This window comes from Pelecanus crispus, chromosome 4 (genome assembly GCF_030463565.1).
Source record: "Pelecanus crispus isolate bPelCri1 chromosome 4, bPelCri1.pri, whole genome shotgun sequence".
Lineage (NCBI taxonomy): Eukaryota > Metazoa > Chordata > Aves > Pelecaniformes > Pelecanidae > Pelecanus > Pelecanus crispus.
Window position 1 is genome coordinate 74,947,283 of NC_134646.1, and position 16,890 is coordinate 74,964,172.

The following is a 16,890-nucleotide window of genomic DNA, read 5'->3' on the forward strand; positions in this document are numbered from 1 at the left end:
CAGTTACAAGCTCAGTTTTGTGCTGATTTAAACTGGTAAAAGAGCAGCTCTGTCAGGAGTTTATTCTTCAGTAAAACTCAGTCCACACTAAGACCAGAGCCCAATAGTGAAAAAATAAGCTGTTTTCAAAGACTTTTATGCAAGACAACATGCAGTTATCAGAGATGGAAACTGGGTAGGACGACCGGATTAACAGCCCTATGAGGAGTGTTGCAGGGTCTTTGGGTGACTGGATACAGTCACAACCTTGATCTTCTCCCCTCTTCAGGGCAAAAATCCCTCTTATTACAACAAGTTCAGAATGGACTGAACATTGTCAAAGTGATAGATGCAGAAACGTCTACTCATGCCTGAAGATTCACTGCTCAAATACAGACCCTCAACTGAAGAGATTGCTGCTAAATGGCTGCACACTGTAAAATGAAGAAAAGTTAACAAAGGGTGCCTAATATTTGGGAAGAACGAAAATCAAGGGCAGTACTCCAAAATCATAGATTACCTCTCATGCATGATAAATCAGAAATACATTTTTGCAGGGGGCAATGCTAAGAGGAAGAGAAGGCCTTGGGACCAGACACCATGACCATTTCCTTCTTCTACTGGTCTTTTACAAGAAGCTACTTCAGAACTTAATTTCTTTGGCATCCATGTATTTTTAATATTAAGAGCAGTTTTCTGTGGCCTAGTCTGAAGGTCCTGCACACAGAACACATTCATCCGTATGAATGAAGCCACTAAACAAGCATCCTCTTGTAATGTCATGTTCTTAGTAGTCCTTTTATTTTTAATGTGGCATTTCCCAGGGATGCTGACAAATAAATGTAGTTTCAACCAGTCTGTTGGATGTGCTGAGACAAACAGGCAGATTTAAGACCTTACTTGACCACAAATGCACAAAAGCGCACACAGATGGACATACACTCAAGCGCGCATGGAAAAAGCTCATGTTTGGGTCTGAGTGTGTAACTGCATACATTTTTTCATGTACGTTTTTGTGGGAACATTTTAGGACTCAAGTCTGGAAAATTCCACCACTTTATGTTGCACACCATATTACTGCTATGATCTCAGCTCTAGCCTGAATTTATACTAGTTAGGCTCCTTGCTCTGAAAGCCTGACAGGCTTGTTGGTGACATCAGCTGTCTTTTTTTTCATCAAGCATTTCTTAGCCGGTAAACCTGAAACTCCCTTTGTGGTTTCCAGTCTAGACTTCAATTTGCACTAAGTTTATCAGCTGGGGTTTTTTGGTGTCATCTTTACAAAAAAGGTCTAAAATATTCTGCATTTATTTCACACTTGTCTTCCAATAGATATTTTAAGATTATTTGCTTAAGTAAATGTATTTTATACCGATTACATCTGACTTAAAAAAAAAAATCATCTGGTTTAGCTTTCATGGGAAAATCTGGCCTCCAAAGCCATTCTGAGCTTTTCAGGCTCAAGAGTAAAGCTTTAATTTGACGTTTACATATGAGTTCATGAGAACCCATTGTTCCTGAGTGATAACCTGGCTCCACTGGCACGTATTGGTACAGTATCTTTGACAGAGAAGGTATGTTATGATTAAAAAATGTGGTTGCAGAGACATTTCTCATTGTCAGTTTCTGAATCTGCCCATTTTATTAACTACAGAAATCACACGTAGGTGACAGAGCTGGGGGCCACCCTGCCCCTCTGAGTGACAGGCAGGGAAAGCTCAAACTGCTTCTCCCAAGACAAAGCAGTGATCTCTTTCTCAGTATAGAAACTTCCTACACAAAGCCACACATGATTTTCAGACGCTCATTTTAAGTAAGGCTTGAATGACAAAAAATAATTATTTTCATAATAAAAAACCAAACTTAAATTTTGATACTTTTTAAAAAATACAAAACCCAATGCTTTTTATCTCAAAAAGCTATAGTCCCTCTTGAAAACACTGGAGCTGTTGCAAGAGCTGCACAGACCATTTTTGGTTAGCTGCTAGGTAGGCAATTTGTACTGTTCAGAACAAAGAGTGCTGCAGCAGTGCTGAGGACTTGGAAGTTGACTGTACAGGAGCGTTGACATGTACCTGAAGGAGTTTTATTATTAGACAGATTTGCAGCATGAAGGAACTAAACAAAGTGCTGTCAGACTGTCTCCAAATGCTTTGCAGATAACATACTGCCCGGCCATTCACCCTTGGCACACACAACTTTGTTAACATGCAACTGTACAAAATCTCTTTTTCTAATTAAAGTAGTGGGAATGCATCTGGGATATGGAAAATTCTAGCACTGCTCTAGAGTTTGTGTGTGTGTGGGGAATGCTGTGTACAATTAAAAAAAAAAAAAAAAGAAAAAAGAAAACAATTTTTTATGAAAGAAGGTCTGATAAATGGCCATGAATTCAGCATTACTAAACCCAAGTTTAGAACAACACAGGAAATAATGGTGCAGTTACTATGACCTAATTACAGCGGAATTCCCTTGGAAAAGAACATGACTTATTAATTTCTTTTCATTCCAGTCGGTGTTTCTGAAACTCTAAGTGAGTTAGCGGGACACTTGGATGGTGCTAGATTTTAAAACTTAAAACAAGATACTGTTAGAAGCAGCCTAACAAACCCATGGCTGTGATTAGTTTCTACTAAAAAGATAACGGAGAGTGCATTTTCTAAGCTAAGATACAAACTTGCAGTCAAAACCAAACACACACACACATGTAAACTGTAAACCCCCAAAAGGTGTATTCAAATGTTGAAAAATTGGAAATTACAGATTAATTTTCCATTTAGAAATTAGCCCACAGCAGAACTCACAGCTCTTAAGCTGCATTTTATGTCTCCGTCTTCTGCAGATAAACTATCTGCCATCAGGAAATTCCTATGTGTTTAATTAGATTGAATTTGTAAAAATACAATTTATTCTTAGAAAAAGAAGTACTATATAAGGTTAGATCAGAGCACAGCATGGAGAATGCCTGATGAGTCTTATGCATTCAGACTTTTACAAGCATTTAAAAGGCTGGATTTCAAGGTCTTAAAACAAGCTACTGAAACTGCAGTGACAGGCTCCCACACTACTTCACTGACCTCCACATCTGAAACTGGCAAAGTCCAACATAAATACTAGTAATCTGGTTAGGATCTAAAACTGCAGTCCTTGCATTGGGATCTTCCACATTTGCAGACACTGAACAGAAAAGAGTGGAAGATGACAAAATCCCATTTCTCAGAAGTCTGCATTCCCAGAAAATACCATAACAGATGATATCCTGCTAAACTGGGATTAGCAAACTTGAATTGACTTCAGGAAGCTGAAAGATTTTTCTCTACCCAAGAGCAATTCAAACAGGTATCTCCTCAGAGATCCTTCTTTTTAAAAAGGTGACTGTGATGTTGGTATACCCAATTTTTGCAGGGTAGCCTGTGGGAGTTATGCGTATATACCACTCCAAAAAGCAACCTGGGTGCCACCCCCTCCACCTTAGGGAATTTGAACCTTCAGCTCACTACCAGCGTGCCTTAACCACCAAAGCTTTCTGGAAAATGAGCTGGAGATGAAAATGGAAGGGAATTTGCCACCTCTCCTCTCGGTGCCAGATTATTGTGCAATGAGCAGTGAAAACCATACGCAGCAGCAGCAGCTGTGTAATACTGAGCTGCTGGTTGCCCAAGGAGTTGCTTCAAGGCCTGAACATTAAGTCTGTACTTCTGCAGTCCCAAATTAGACGGGATTTAAGTGGTTTGGATTTGCCTGAATGTTAGTCTGTATCTCAGTTTTTAACAGCAACTGAGCAGGCAATGGACACACTTTGTGGGTGGAAAAGCTTCTGGTCAGAAATCCCCCCTTACCTTTAGCCACTGTTCCGCCTGCTCTTTGCTCTGCACTGCCAGAACCAGGGCATCCGCTCCTTGGTGCGAGATTTTCAGCTCATGCTTCTTCTTTTTGCTGTCTTTGGGAATGTATGTGATACTGCAGTCATTCAGGAGCAGCTCCATCTGGGGCTGCTGGTCCTTGGAACTTTTGTAACACTAAATGAATGCAGGGGAAGTTCAAAAGTTAAGATATCACCTTTCCGAACCTTGGGGGAAAGCTGTTATTACATAGAAATGCTATTTTTTAATTTTTAATATTTTCCGTGCACCCCTTTACCACATACCACAGAGTTCAGCCAATGCCAACTTTGCATTTCTCCTCCTCATCCCCTCCGTAAAGCAAAATTACTTCCAGACTGACATTAATGGACATCTTTTATTGCAGGACAGGTACAACATATGGAGAGCATTAAGCTTCTCTGTGTTATCCTTACGACTCAACCTTGACCTTGACCAGGTAAGAAGAGGGTGATTTAGGATATCTGTTCACATGTAGCAGCAGGATAAACTTGTACAGCTAACTACTTTAAAGCCTAGATGCTTACCCTGACCCGCAGCAACGGCCCAGCATAACAAGGCAAACCTACGCCAGTGCCTACACGCTGCAGCTAGCAAGGCGCTGGCACATGCCCTACTCAGCTCTTCTTTTTCTTGACATAAGTAAAGAAGAAGTCACACTGTAGAAAGGGGGCAAAGCCGCAGGATGGTAACTTTTTTTGCTAATTCAGTTCAATCAGTCACTGCACAAAACCACAGAAATTTCCATGTTAGTTTGCTTTTTATCCACACATAGTGGATGTTTAGCCTGTAAGCTCCTGGATAAAACTATATGACTTACCCAATGTTTTTTCCCTGAGTAGTAAGTACTGTCAATGAACAGCCATTTTGAGCTGGATCATTGATGACTGGCTCTGTGTTTAAATTGGTGATCTAAAGATTAAGGGTTTCACATTACATCACTTGTCCTATAGACCTAGTCCCTATTCCCGTCTTCTAACACATCAGTATAGTTGAGGTTCATCAAGCTGTCATAGAGTCCCAGACTACAGAACAACGTTTAACTGGGTATATGAATGTCCAGTTATTTTATATACTTAGGTAAATTGGGCTTTTATTCACACAAATAAGCACAAAGGCTAAAAAGGTATCTGATAATAAAGAAGACTAATTAGTATATCCATACATAGAATAGTTCAGTATAAATGTGAACATGAACTTTTGCATGTCTGTGGCAGTACTCATGTCATGATGCAACTGTCAGGAAGACAGTAGCTGTTAAGAGTATGTTATAAACACTACAACTTAGGCTGAGCAAATACAGCCACTCTAAACCAGCCTCTGCAAATCACTCATAATCCTCCTTCCCCCTCCAAAGACCATTAACTCCATGTTTCTTGGTCACAGATTTTAAGTTTGTAACATTAAAATATATTAAGTTTTCAAGCTATGAAATCTTGAAAACATACAACATCAGTCACCCTAAGAAGCAATGAACAACATACAATTCCCTTTATATTAATTTAAATATTTTATTTATAATTATATATTACTAAAACTGAAGTATTTGTATATTAAAGGACTTTAAGTGAAAAACGATTGCCTACTAAAAGTTATTTCTAATGTCTAATTAAAATATTTTGGTTTTATGATGACAGCTGCATTTATAACACAAGCAATTACTAATCCCTTAGAACATATATTTGTTTTACTTGCATATCTCATAAGTTAAATGTCTAAGTCCTCCTTCAAACAATAAACCAATCTTGTGTAACTTTGTCATTAGACTCCTATTGTGATTTTTGTTTTCTTAATCCCCATTACAGAATTACTGAAAGACAATCCCTACAAGGAAAAAAAAAGCTTTTCAGACCACACATGTGGCTAAAGGAAATGAAAATAGAAAAAATAACGTATTTCTATACAGAGCAACAAGCATAATTGTAGAAGAAATATTGTGTGACTTCAGAGAAAATCTGTTTTTTCCCCTCTCTCTTTCATTTCTTCAAGCTGTTATCAGATGGTCCTGAAATTTGATATAATCTTGGTATATGGTGATAAAAATGTGGACTAAGCACAATGGCATTATAACAACATCATACAAACTGAATCGGAATCAACATTCTTTTTGACACTTACATAGAGGAGAATAGAAAAAATAAATCCTCAGTAACCATTGAAAACTGGCATGAATGAATTCCAGCTATATTTTCAGAAACCTCTTACCCAGATACCTCTATTTCAATTTCATATCCTGTTATTCCCTACACCACCACAAGCATAAATGTACTTTGAAAGTGAATACATCTAAGCTATGTTGTAAGAGCGTACAATAATGAGGGTCTACAGAAAAATGTTCCATCACCTGTTAATCAGCTTTTAACGTTTGGGCTATTGCAGCAATTATTAGTTACATAATTAGTTGTAACTCTTGGAAGCACCAGACAGGAAGACAGGGAGTGCCTAAGACCCCGACTTATTTACTACTGTAAGCATCAGTTCACTTATAACAACACAGAAATGAGTGTTTCTCTCAATTAGGCTAGGCTCTCTTCTCAGAAAACAAAAAGACGTATATGAGCAGATAATTCACTAACTTACAGAATCTTTTACTGGTGCATCCAATCAGAAAGAAACATAACAGATATGCTTAAGGAACAAATACGTCCACTTGTTTCTTTCCTTTCTATAATGCAGCTGTGCATCATGTGAATACTGCATCTGTAATTACCGCAGAACAGATGGCAAAGGTTTAGTTTAAAGTGTATACATTACCACGGCATATGCTGCCAAGTGAATTCTCAGTCTAACAAGGGACTTTTCTCTTCAGCGGTCTGATCCAACAGTTCATACACAAAGCTCCCTATGAGATTTTTGGTCCATAGGGAATGAATGATTGGATTTACAGTTTCAGCAATTTATTTTTTTTTCCAAATGAAATATGTTAGAAGCTAATAGGCCAGACTTTCTTTCCAATATCAGGGAACTGCCTAGGTTTAACTTTAAGAGCAATAAAAATCAAAGTTCTAAGTGGCTAAATGACACACTTATAATTTCAGTGCTTCTCTGCTTCTTGGGTAAATCATGACTGAACTCTTTCGTAAGGTTACTGTAGACTTGGCCACTGTTTGCGGAACATATTCCAAAAACTAGAATCCTGTAAAAATATACATCATCTGAAAGGTACAAAGAAAACATAGCTAGATAAAAATAAAAATTACCAGTAGTTTGTTTTCTTTGATAACACACAGTAGTTTGGTCCACTGCCCAAATCGTTTCTTTCTAAGGAGGAAGGCACAGATTTTGGCATCCTTCACCAGATCCATAGACGCCTCCTCAGAAGGCCACTGATGTCTCATTTTCTTCCCCTTTCCATCCTCCTCCTCTTCATCATAGGATTCGTAAGAGCTGCTCATAGCATCTGAGTCATAATCTTTAAGAAAAGCGTAAAAGTGTCAAGTTAAAATATCTAGTAATGAAGCATACTGAAATAACTGGAAATCTCAACAGGGTTCATTTTAAGTTAAGGCTTTTGAAAGTCAGCCATGAACAAATTACTGTTTTAGTGCTTAGTAATATCAATACATTAAGTTAATTGAATAAGAGATGCTGTTCCATTAGAAGACCCATACTGATACCCTGGGAATTTTAATTGAAAGAATGAGCTGGGAATAAACAGAATTTTAGGTAGTTTTTTATTGTCTTCAAAATATTACTTAGCAGATACCTTCACCTCTAGTAATTCTTTTATAGAGAAACATCTCCATCTTGCCCTATTGCATAATGCAAAATGTAGGCACAGAAATGTCAATATTAGTACAGTACATTAAGAAACAAACACTGAATATGACAAAGGTCACAAGAGTAAATTATAGGGCACTACCTACCTATCATAACATTTCATACAATTCTCAAATACAGCACCTGCACTGATACAATTAACATCGAATAGGCAATGCTTTTCCTTGAACTATGGATTCTGCTGGAGTTAAAGGCATTCTTCAAAAAAGGTCTTGTTATGTTAGCCTAAACAGTTTAACATTGCTCTAAGTTCAGGGATGTAATCGCAAGATTCCTTTTTAATTAAACAATCTTCGTTCTTGCCTTTCATTTTCAACAATGCAATCAGCTCTTGCAGTCCCCTCAACTACAAAACTGATTTGCCATTATCACAGAATCCTCTCTTCCACCATCCATACTCATTTATTTTTCTATGTGGGCATAGAAGTAAAGCTCCTCAGATAATAACACCTGAAGGCATGTCTGTTATCCATTGGCACATGCTCCCATGGAGGACATTTGATTGGATTATTTTCAATAGCTGAAATTTTATCCAAACATTTCAAGTAGACTTTGACATATTTTTAGGCCAGAAGGTGTAAGAAAAATCTCTCATTTGCTTAAGCTAGGTATTTAGGACACAGCTGGCATGTAGGAAGGAGACCTGGGACAACTGGAAAAAGGACAAGAGAGTGGATTTTTGGAAAGCTCATTCTAAATCAGCTCCTCCCTACATGCAGTCCAAATGGGATACACCCAGACCTCACATCTCTGAATCAAGACTAGATATTCTGATCCTATTTGTGTTTTCACAAGTGTACAAAATAGTTTATCTTCATTCCAAAGTGAAATGAAAAATAAAATTTCAAGCTCTTGAAACTTTTTTTTAAAATTTAATTTAATTGCCATCTTCCGGTCAATTCTGCTATGGAGTGTTCGGTTTGGGGCAGCTCCATATGGCCAAGTGGTAAAAGCCTCAGATGATTAATTAAAGTAATTGTAGGAAGTGCTGATTGAGACTTCAAAGTAGAGATTGAAATTCTGCATGTTAAATATCCTACAGGTACTTCCTATGTGGCTCACAAGCAGTCCAAGTGCAGATTTCATGTTAGCAATAAATTGTGTGATCAGCAGAGGGACGCTGCTGGCACAGCGGTTACAGGTTCATCCAAATCTCTGTTTATAGGAGGATGAAAGCCAACAGGAGCTTCTGAGGCTGACATTTCTGGACTCCCAACCTCACACAGTCTAACAGGATCTCTGGGGACCTGTTGCCATATCCTGCCCATTAACTACTCCCCATGTCTCTCTTCTCCTTGGGTTGTGGGACTCTTGGCCAGAAGAAGAGTTTGCTGTGTGACTCACACCAAGAAGGATGACCACCCTGGAGTACTCATAGCATCTGGGCTGAAACATTTGCTGCTCTTTGCCACATCCCGCTTCTATTCTTTGCTTCTCCAAACTGCTATAATCATGACCAAAACAAGGTTTTCGGGCTCTAGACACAAACTAGCTTCTGTTCACATTGTAAAGTGACTATTTTAACATAAACAGCATAGGCAGTCTACTACCCATATGTAACAGCTTTAGCAGGCATTCAGAAAGTTATGCAGAGAAATCCAGCATGTATGTATAATTTCAAAGGGTTTTGAAGCAGTATTACTTCGAACTAATATTCACTGTGAACTGAATTTGGGAAGCAGTAAAAGTCATATTAGAAATGCTAAATTGTGGAAGCAAACTGTGTAAAGGTAAGTTGTGGAAAGACTACTAGTGACTAAATCCTGCCGTCTCTTATTGTCTCATCACAATGGGTAATGAAACAGGCTTCACAGTAAGCTATAGGTAAGAGCTGAAAACTTCTTGTGTGTATGTTCAAGTCAACACACTCTTTGGGTCTTGGAGTGGGGAACAGGGCGAGAAAGGAGAGAAATACAAAACGTGTAGAAAAAGTGAAAAGTGTCTCTCCAAAATAAAGTTATTTTATTAAGTCTACTAAAGTCTCAGAGACTGAGATTCATGGATACAACATGTTCCAGTGCTGCTGATCTACCTTTTTTTGCATCTGCTGCGTTTTCTGATTATTCTAGCTTCTTTTGACACTGGCTTTTCACACTTATCTTCATCAAAATTTTCCACCGTTAGGGGATGAAAACCACAGTGGACTTTTGCATTATTTGTAATAGCGTATTCCAAAGATTAGTCTGCAATAATTTAGGCATATTGTACAGACCAGCAGCTTTTAATAAAGCAAAAGAGAGTTATCAGACAAGGCATATACAATCTTGTTTTCATCTACATGCAAGTGTTCATTTACATACAGATTACAGGGACTTGGGGAAGTTACAGATATTTCATTTTCATATCTATATTCTGCAATTTTCTTCTGCTGCTGTTCACCCGTATAGGTAGGACACATGGTATGTAAGCCTTCTTGCTACTAATGACATTACAAAAATATTCCATAGGAATATTTACTTAAGATAATGGTATCTATCCCAACAGTTCTTTAACAGTTTATTCTTGCACTTCTGGCACTTCGTTGTTACGGTCAAACAGTCTGAAGAGCTAAGGTTACATCTTTGGTTAATATACTGCTTTGGTGGCTTATTTTAATTACCACACACACTGGATTTAGTGGAAGTTTTGCTTGAGTGGAGATATATTACTAATGGAATATTGAACATAAAAGCAACTTTATTACTGATGAAGAAAGGAATACTTTTAACACAAATTAAAAGAGATGATAAGGAGTTCAGGACATAAGAAAATACAGAAAAATCACAGCAAGTGAGATGATAAGTTACAATAACAGAGAGTTGAGTATCTGGATATATATTCTTAATTTACAGAATTACTAATGAACTTTTAAGGCTGATATCCTAAATATTTTTATGGCTTTGGATGGTTAAATACAGTAACAAATCAGTTTCATATTTTGTCTTTCTTTTCCCCTACATGATCCTTTAGCAGTGCTATTAATATTTGTTCTATTAATACTTTTCTGCCTGAGCATGGCTCTTGTTTAATGACAAAACACAAATCAGCGGTTCACCAGATTACAGGGTGTAACAGGACCACCCTGCAGCATTTCAAGGGAGGAAATGAAGAGAGGACTGATTTTGCTGCTCTGCTAAGACTGCATGTTCATTTGCTTTACAGTGTATGAAACTCTTTCTTACCTTGAATTTCTTAGGTAAATTAAGATAACCTCAGTTTGTGCAGTGTACAAGTGAATAATTAATATTCTAGGGTGACTCCTATGCATGTGTTTTAAGAACAGAGATACCATTTTATTCATTTGTGCTAGTTCAAATAATATAAATGGCTATAAAATGGGGGAAGATATGCCTTTAATCTTTGGGCCATAGAAAATAATGATTAGTGATAAATCAGCCACACACAAGTAATAGATTACCCCAGCCAATAAAAAAGCAGCAAAAAGGAAAATCTGTGCAATTCTTTGGTACATAAACATGAAATTACTACTCTACCCTTAATTGGTTTAGTGGTGGACTTGGTGATGTTAGGTTAATGGTTGGACTGGATGATCTTAAAGGTCTTTTCCAACCTAAACGATTCTATGATTCTATAATGTCCTGTTGACTGACCCTGTGTAAATGCTCACGGTAGTCATTTCATTGGTTCATCAGCGTGCTCCCAGTGTAGCTCCACTGATATGCATAGGTCTTTGGATAAGTACTTGGACATGAGAAGGAGCATTTGTGTCTTGCAGAAGGACATTCTGGTGGTCAGGTAGGAGGCAGCCCTCTGCCTTTTGCACTGAACAAGTAGTCACAAAAATACTGTCATGTGCATCAAACATGGCTTGAGGAAGCCAGTATGAGCGATTTATCCCTATCCACAATGTATCATCAGAAATGCTGTAAATCACATCTTTTCAAGAATTCCTTTTTTCTTGTTATTCGTCTACTTTAGCAAGTAATTCAGTGCAATGGAGGCATATCAGTAGATCTGCAGATCAGCACCAGTTTCTGAGACCTCTACATTTACAATAGTGCTAGTTTAGAGGGGTTTACTCTGGATGATACTTAACTCTGGACTCCTGGTCCAATGCCCCCACCACGTTCGTGGTTCAAAGCTGTCCAAAAGACTGGTGGCTGATTTGGATCCTCTGTCTCCAATAGCAGCTGAAACATGTTTATGTGCACCTAACTTGAGCTCCAGGTTTACTTTCCTCTAAAAGGAGCCTGGTTTGTGCACAGCAAACCAGATCTGCAAACCAAACCAATGCATGGCCAAATGGCAAAGCTACGACCTGACTGCCATAAGTGAAACTTGGTGGGACGAATCCCATGACTGGAATGTGGCTATTGACGGCTACAGGCTGTTCAGAAGGGACAGGCGAGGAAGGAGGGGCGGAAGCATTGCCCTCTACATAAAGAAATCAATACAGTGTGAAGAGCTGTCCCTGAAGAATAGCCACGAGCAGGTCAAAAGCTTATGGGTAAGAATCAGAGACAGAGGCAACAAAGGGAATCTTGTGGTTGGTGTCTACTACAGGCCGCCTGATCAAGGGGAGCCTGCTGACAAAGCCTTCTTCCTCCAGCTCCAGGAGGCTTCGCGCTTGCAGACTCTCGTCCTGCTGGGGGACTTCAACCACCCTGACATTTGCTGTAAAAGCAACACGGCAAGCTGTAGGCAATCCAGGAGATTCCTGGAATGCATTGAGGATAACTTCCTAAGCCAGGTAATAGACACCCCTACCCAAGGGGGTGCAATACTGGACCTGATGGTCACCAACGCAACTGAGCTCATCGGTGATGTCAAGACTGGAGGCAGCTTGGGCTGCAGTGATCATGTGTTGGTGGAGTTCATGCTCCTGAGGGACATGGGAAAAGCGAGGAGTGCAGTCAGGATCCTAAATTTTAGAAGAGCAAAATTCCAGCTCTTCAAGGAGTTAGTCAGAAGGACCCCCTGGGAGACCATCCTCAGGGACAGGGGAACGGAACAGAGCTTGCAGATCTTTAAGGACACCTTCCATAGAGCGCAAGAGCTATCAGTCCCCAGGTGTAAGAAATCAGGCAAGGAAGGGAAGAGACCAGCATGGCTGAGTCGAGACCTGCTGGTCAGACTAAAGAGTAAGAGGGAACTGCACAGGCAGTGGAAGCAGGGACAGGTGTCCTGGGGGGAATACAGGGAAACGGCCCGGTTGTGTAGGGAGGGGGTCAGGAAGGCCAAGGCACAGCTGGAGCTGAATTTGGCAAGGGATGTGAAGAATAACAAGAAGGGCTTCTACAGGTATGTCAACCAGAAAAGGAAGGTTAGAGAAAGCACACCCCCCCTGATGAACAAGAATGGCGACCTAGTATCAACAGACGAGGAGAAGGCTGAGGTACTCAACAACTTGTTTGCCTCGGTCTTCACCGGCAACCTCTCTCCTTGCCCCTCCCAAGTTGATGGATCGCAAGATGGGGACCAGGAGGGTAAAGCCCCTCCCACTATAAGGGAAGATCAGGTTCAAGACCACCTGAGGAACCTGAATGTACACAAGTCTATGGGACCTGATGAGATGCACCCCAGAGTCCTGAGGGAATTGGCTGATGGAGTTGCCAAGCCAATCTCTGTAATATCTGAAAAGTCATGGCAGTCAGGTGAAGTCCCTGCTGACTGGAAGAAGGGGAATGCTGTGCCCATTTTTAAAAAGGGAAGAAAGGAGGACCGTGGCAACTATCAACCTGTCAGCCTCACCTCTGTGCCTGGGAAAATCATGGAACAGATCCTCCTAGAAGATATGCTCAAGCACATGGAGGACAGGGAGGTGATTCAAGTCGGCCAGCATGGCTTCACCAAGGGCAAGTCCTGCCTGACCAACCTAGTGGCTTTCTTTGAAGGAGTAACTGCATCAGTGGACAAGGGAAAAGCAACAGATGTCATCTGTGTGGACTCCTGTAAAGCCTTTGACATGGTCCCCCACAACATCCTTCTCTCTAAATTGGGGAGATACGGGTTTGATGGGTGGACTGTTCGATGGATAAGGAATTGGCTGGATGGTTGCATCCAGAGGGTCGTGGTCAATGGCTCGATGTCCACATAGAGACCGGTGACAAGTGGAGTCCCTCAGGAGTCCGTACTGGGACCAGTGCCGTTTAACATCTTCATCAATGACATAGACAGTGGGATCAAGTGCACCCTCAGCAAGTTTGCAGATGACACTAAGCTGAGTGGTGCAGTTGACACGCCAGAAGGACGAGATGTCATCCAAAGGGATCTGGACAAGCTGGAGAGGTGGGCCTGTGTGAACCTCATGAGGTTCAACAAGGCCAAGTGCAAGGTCCTGCACCTGGGACGGGGCAACCCCCGGTATCAATACAGACTGGGGGATGAAGGGATTGAGAGCAGCCCTGCCGAGAAGGACTTGGGCGTACTGGTGGATGAAAAGCTGGACATGAGCCGGCAATGTGCGCCTGCAGCCCAGAAAGCCAACCGTATCCTGGGCTGCATCAAAAGCAGCGTGGCCAGCAGGTCGAGGGAGGGGATTCTGCCCCTCTGCTCTGCTCTGGTGAGACCCCACCTGCAGTACTGCGTCCAGCTCTGGGGCCCTCAGCACAAGAAGGACATGGACCTGTTGGAGCAGGTCCAGAGGAGGGCCACAAAAACGATCTGAGGGCTGGAGCACCTCTCCTACGAGGACAGGCTGAGAGAGTTGGGGTTGTTCAGCCTGGAGAAGAGAAGGCTGCGAGGAGACCTTATTGCGGCCTTTCAGTACCTGAAGGGGGCCTCTAGGAAAGATGGGGAGAATATTTTTAGCAAGGCCTGTTGTGATAGGACAAGCAGTAATGGTTTTAAACTAAAGAAGAATAGATTTAGACTAGACATAAGAAAGAAATTTTTTACAATGAGGGTGGTGAAGCACTGGCACAGGTTGCCCAGAGAGGTAGTGGAGGCCCCATCCCTAGAAACGTTCAAGGTCAGGTTGGACGGGGCTCTGAGCAACCTGATCTGGTTAAAGCTGTCCCTGCTCACTGCAGGGGGGTTGGGCTAGATGACCTCTAAAGGTCCCTTCCAACCCAAAGCATTCTATGATTCTATGGCCAGTGAGGATAACCAGAACCGGCCCCAAATGGTTAAAGCCATGCTTACAACATGTCACCACAGCACTAATAGACATGTAGGTATCAAATACTAAAACAAGGTGAAGGACACTGGAATTATCAATTGCTCAGAAACTGGTCTGGATATATATTACTCACTGGAAGTGATGTACTCAGGAGCCTTTCCAGGACTAAGTGGCACTGCCTCTTCATAATAGCCTTCGGGAAGGGAAGATGTTGGTAGTGGTGGAGGCCCATTATCTGGTGGCTAAAAAAAGTAAAAAAGAAAGAAAAAGAAAAAGTGAACATCTACCACTCATTATAAGGAAGCAGAACCTTCTTGCATGTACGCCAACTGCATCCTTTGGGGATATAAACACAGTACGATCTTCCTTGGCATTGTTAAGGATGGCAAAATCAAGATAACTACATTAAAAAAGTCCTTTCTACAACAGCATTAAGTGACAAAAATGTTGAAAAGATATAGTTCTCTATTTAAGAACTAGGAACTTGAAGGGTCTATGTGGGAAAGAGATTTCTGTGCATAGGCCATTTTACAATGTTAAGGCTTATTTATTAGTATTTTACATCTGAAAATTCATATTACAGAGCAAACGACAGTTTAGAAAAGCCTGGGCTGGCAGAGATAAAGGACAGATAATTTAGATCATATTTTCATGATGTATTTTGTTTTTCAATGGCAAATCAATTCTTAATATAGACATTAATTTTTAAAATACTCTTTCTAAATAGTGAAAACTGAGCTACAACCAAGGAAAAGTTTGGGACATCAAGAACTATTATATGATAAAATAAATATTTCAAATACCAGGTCGAATTCTAAAACGCTTCTTTTCTAAATATAAACCTGTTTTAAATTTAGAACTGACCGACTGCCGGTATGTTGATATAGTAACAAAGTAAATTTAGTACTCTATGACTTCTTCCATATGACTTTACTGTTCTATTTCCTTAACAAGTACCAAAACAACTGTATTTTATAGAACTCATTCATATTTGCCACAGGTTTTTACTTCCATATTTTCATATTGGAGAAAATACTGAAGTCTTCTTCTAACACTAGTGGTTTATTGAATGATTACAAAAATATAACTTGTAAGCAGAGTCTCATTTCTGCAGTAATATTTTTTCAATACATCTTTCTCTTTTTTCATGTAATGAAAGAGATGTAACAGTGTCTATCTGCATTGGACTGATCCAGCCTAAACTCAGGGAACAAACACAGATACCGAAGGAAGAAACTAGTCAGGGTGAGCTTTGCTCATGGTCAGATACAGACATTTCTGGAGTGCAATTCAATGGGCTAAACAATCTAGTAGAGGCATAGAGCCTTCCTCCACATAATATAAATGAAGCCACAATGACTAGACTCCTCTTTTGCTATAGACCTAAAGTTACCTGGGAGGAAGCTGAGCTTCAATAATATGTGGCGTTAGCTGTAATGAAATTACTTCTGTGGGAGATTCACGCTTGCAGATTTCAGAGCTAGACATCTCCAAATCTCATTACCGATTACACATCTACGCTGGATACCTAATTCTTAACAACATGAGCAAGATGAGTCCCGCCCTTAGTGTGCTCTGTAGTTAAATTCATATTGAGTAGGTTATTCCACCTTGCAGGTAAGTGCTTGTGTATTCCCAATGTGCAGGAAGGCAAGGAGCTAGCAAACAAACCTGCCCTCCAGCTCATCCAGCGCTGACTTCCCTTTCTGTGCTGAGTAAAATCAGAAACTTCCTCACGAACAATGAACTGATTCGTGACACAGAAATTCTTGGTCAGATTGAGAGTTACACTAATATTACTTCTATATCAAATGATAGAGCCAACTTCATATGTCACACGCAATTACAGATAAGAGATGGCAATTACTGTTATCTACAATGTGAACCAAATGAGTTTTCCTCTCAGACCAGTTTTGCTAGAGAAATTATCTGTCAAAGAAGCAAAATAATGAAAAAATACCACTTTTAGCGTAGTTTCCCTGTGATTCTGCTGAAAAAAACCGCCAAATTGCAAATCTGCACATAATCACAAAATAAATGAGTCTTTCCAGGTTAGCTCCTACTGCACAACAGGCGTACGGGTCATGAAAAATACTACATGTTCGTTAATATTGGAAGATTGACAGCACATTATGAATTTTGCCCTACACACCTGCACACATCAGCTCTGTGTGGCCTGAACTGCTAGAC

General features: G+C 40.3%; 1 protein-coding gene across 2 annotated transcripts in view; it reads right to left on the bottom strand.

The window, feature by feature from the left end:
- AFAP1 (actin filament associated protein 1) overlaps nucleotides 1-16,890 on the bottom strand; it is a 64,085-nt gene that overhangs the window by 31,703 nt on the left and 15,492 nt on the right. For both annotated transcript variants that reach the window (XM_075709282.1, XM_075709281.1), the window contains exons 3-5: nucleotides 14,834-14,942; nucleotides 7,061-7,272; nucleotides 3,819-3,998 (exon numbers count right to left, since the gene is read on the bottom strand). In XM_075709282.1, the coding sequence (XP_075565397.1) occupies nucleotides 3,819-3,998; nucleotides 7,061-7,272; nucleotides 14,834-14,942 (501 nt within the window). The remainder of the gene's footprint in view (nucleotides 1-3,818; nucleotides 3,999-7,060; nucleotides 7,273-14,833; nucleotides 14,943-16,890) is intronic.